This window comes from Penaeus vannamei, chromosome 42 (genome assembly GCF_042767895.1).
Source record: "Penaeus vannamei isolate JL-2024 chromosome 42, ASM4276789v1, whole genome shotgun sequence".
Lineage (NCBI taxonomy): Eukaryota > Metazoa > Arthropoda > Malacostraca > Decapoda > Penaeidae > Penaeus > Penaeus vannamei.
In genome coordinates, this window is record NC_091590.1 from 10,698,841 (window position 1) to 10,702,124 (window position 3,284).

Here is a 3,284-nt window from a genome sequence, read left to right on the forward strand (position 1 = left end):
AACCGACTCGGGGGCGAAGTGAACATCACGGTCCACGAACCCTCGGCCTCCGCGCCCCTCCAGGCTGACGAGGAGAAGAACGACAACTTCGTCGACGTGAAGTTGCACAGCGCTTGGGCCGTCGTCCACATCCGCTATGGCACCACCGTCGTCCAGGAGAAGAAGAGGTTGCTCAAGCACGCCAAGAAGGTGAGGCTGGTGGGGGTGGTGGGGTTGTAGCAGTAATTGTAGTAATAGTAGCAGTGGTAGCAGTAATAGTTGCGGTAGTGGGGTAGTCGTAGTAGTAATTTTAGTAATAGCAGCAGTAGTAGTAGTAGTAGTGGTGGTGGTAGGGGTAGCAGGAGTAGTACTTGTAGTAATAGCGGAAGTAGTAGTAGTGGTGGTGATAGTGGGGTAGTAGTAGTAATACTTGTAGTAATAGCAGCAGTAGCAGTAGTAGTGGTAGTGGTAGTCGGAGTAGTAGAAATAGTAATGAGAGACATAATGATAGTAACAGTTATAGTATTAGTAAAGGTTTAGTATTAGTATATTTGGAATAGTAGCATTAATGATAATTAGTTGTGGTGGTCTACTGTAGACATGGTTATGCTGAATAGTGAAGGGTGTATCTTATTATAATAAGATAAGTGTACATAATAGTATTTCATGCCATTGGTGATATATACTAGCTGATAACCGTCTATTCCCTTTCATTCCTATAAGAGAGGCTCGTTAGTAGCCCCCCCCTTTCCCCCCATGTTCTAACCCCCTCGGCCCCCCAGGTGGCGATCCGGCGCGCGTGGTCGGAGGAGCGAGAGCGGCTGTCGTCCGGCCTCCCCGGCTCCGTGGAGTGGTCGTCGAGCGAGACGGAGGAGCTCCTGTCCCGCGGCTCCGTCAGCAGCTACACCGCCAAATACCTGTACCCGCCCGAGGAGTATCCGGCCCTGCTCGACGACCCGACCAACGTCCGCTTCTTCAGGAACACGAAGCGGACCAGACGGAACTCGAAGACGCGCCGCTCCCACCGCTGCCGCAAGTGGTGGCGCGGGCTCTGCTAGACCACGTGGGGCTCTCCCTCCGCGCCCCTCCCCTTCCCCCTGCTCCCTCCCCCCCTTGCCGCGATGGGCGCCGCGCGGGGGCCAGCGAGAGAAAGGGAGGGAGAGAGACGGAGGGAGAGACGGGAGAGGAGAAGAGGGAGGGAGCCCGTGCCACGCGAACTTTACCGCTCATTTCGTCCTAGTTTCTTCGACTCTTGAAGAAGAGGAAGAGGAGGCCCCGGCAGGCGGCTCCTGGCGACGCTGTGGTTGCCGGCGATGGATTTTTTAAGAGGAGATTTTTGCCTGGATTACATTTCTTCTTGTTTTTTTTTCTTCGGCCTAAGAGATTGAAAGAAATGCATTTGAAACTTTTTGTCAGTATATTAAAGCGATCTCTCTTTTCTCTTAGCTTGATGGACTCTTTCGACTAGAGCTCTCCAGGTGTGTTTGTGTACATGACATGTCGTGTGATTTGTAAATATTAAACGAGGAATTTTTTCGCGTCGACGAAAGGAGAAATCGAGATCCATGGGCGAGTGGAATAGGCAAAGTCTAACATTCCGTGTATCGAAAGTGGCATTATTTTACGGCAGTTGATGATAAACCTAAATGGCGTTCTGAGGGCATGAGGGCGCTCGGTAATTAAGTACCTCTTGAAATGCGCACCTTTCTGGGCACTGCGATACTGTACTTTGCACAAGAAAAGGACAATACATAGGTCGCTTTGCTTGAACGGAAGCGGAAGGTCAGAACAACGAAATGGTATTTAAGAGAAAAGGTAAATAAATAGATAGATGGATAAAGTGTAAGAAGATATTTATATGTGATAATTCACGAGTCCGTGTGATAGAGTCACCGCCACTTTGATTTTTTAATGTCTGCATTTACCAGTGATCGTCGTGTTTGTGTACATGATAAGCACATGTACAGAGTGCGTGCAGTACATCAGGAAAGGACCAGTACATGCTGTCTCTGGACCGGGAAGGTGCCAGTGCAAGATGTAGTGCACGTGCAGTGGTTGCAAATTATCTGCACTACAGTGGTTTGTAAGTTGTTTGCAAGTGCGTCTGGCATTGGGAGTGCCACAGGGGTCAGCCAGTGTTGGTACATTACTTATGGCTTGTGTGCCGGCTCTTGATGTGCTAGTTATCGCACATTAAAGAAGAAAAAAAAAGACTTGTACGGTATATCCATGTTGCATTTCACGCACTGAGTGTTGCAAGATTTGCTAAACGAATTACTAGTATTTAGGAGAGTGATTCCAGTGCACATCCTCGCCCGAGCGGCAGGAGGCCCCATGTCAACCCTCACCGTAGAGAAGGAGATATCAAAGAGCTTTTCACAGTAGTACTCATGTACATACATGAATGTACGTACATATATACACACGAGCAGATACATACACACACATAAACTTATATGTATACATGCATACGTACATATATACATACGCACACACATATGTGCATACATGCAGACACTAATTTGCAAATGCATATGAATGCAGGTAGATGCGCATGCGCGAACGCGCGTTAAAATACACACACACACACACACACACACACACACACACACACACACACACACACACACACACACACACACACACACACACACACACACACACACACACACACACACACACACACACACACACACATACACACACGGAAATCGATGTATTTGTATGTTTACATGTAATTATGCATGCATATAAATGTATATATTTATGTATGCATATAAATGTATGTACGGTGTGCTGTAAGCACGTAATTATGTGTGTATATGTATGTGTGTGTGTTTGTGTGCATATATATATATATATATATATATATATATATATATATATATATATATGTATATGTACATATACAAAATACACACAAGTATGTATGTAAATGTGTGTATATGTAAATCGTTCGCAGAAACTAGTAGGATCCCAGAATACTAGCAAGTTTCAACCGGCAAATTCCCGTCAGGTGACTAGCCGGTACTTTCTCTAGTGACGGGCGGTACTTCTGCCTAGCGTCTACACCATCTGTACCTCTTTATTGTGAGAGAAAGATGCGTAAGAGGAAACAGGAGGCAAGAGAGACTGGTCTTACGTGATATCTTTTATTTAAGCAGCTGGTGTCTGGATGGGAAGAAAAGGATTTTTTTTTTTTTTTTTTTTGAGGAAATTGTCGACTTGGTTTTGGAAAAGAAAACGAGAATTTTTTTTTAGTTATTTATTTGTTTTATTTATTCTTATGTGTTTGTTATTTAATC

The 3,284-nt window shown here is 45.5% G+C and overlaps 1 protein-coding gene across 1 annotated transcript in view; it reads left to right on the forward strand.

The window, feature by feature from the left end:
- The window catches only part of Ten-a (tenascin accessory), a gene marked incomplete in the record, with an annotated part of 214,869 nt that extends 212,227 nt beyond the window's left edge, over positions 1-2,642 (forward strand). Inside the window, 2 exon segments of the mRNA XM_070118654.1 lie at positions 1-189; positions 762-2,642. The exon segment at positions 1-189 is cut by the window's left edge and continues 39 nt beyond it. Of these exon segments, the coding sequence (XP_069974755.1) occupies positions 1-189; positions 762-1,037 (465 nt within the window).
- Positions 2,643-3,284: the final 642 nt, after the last annotated feature.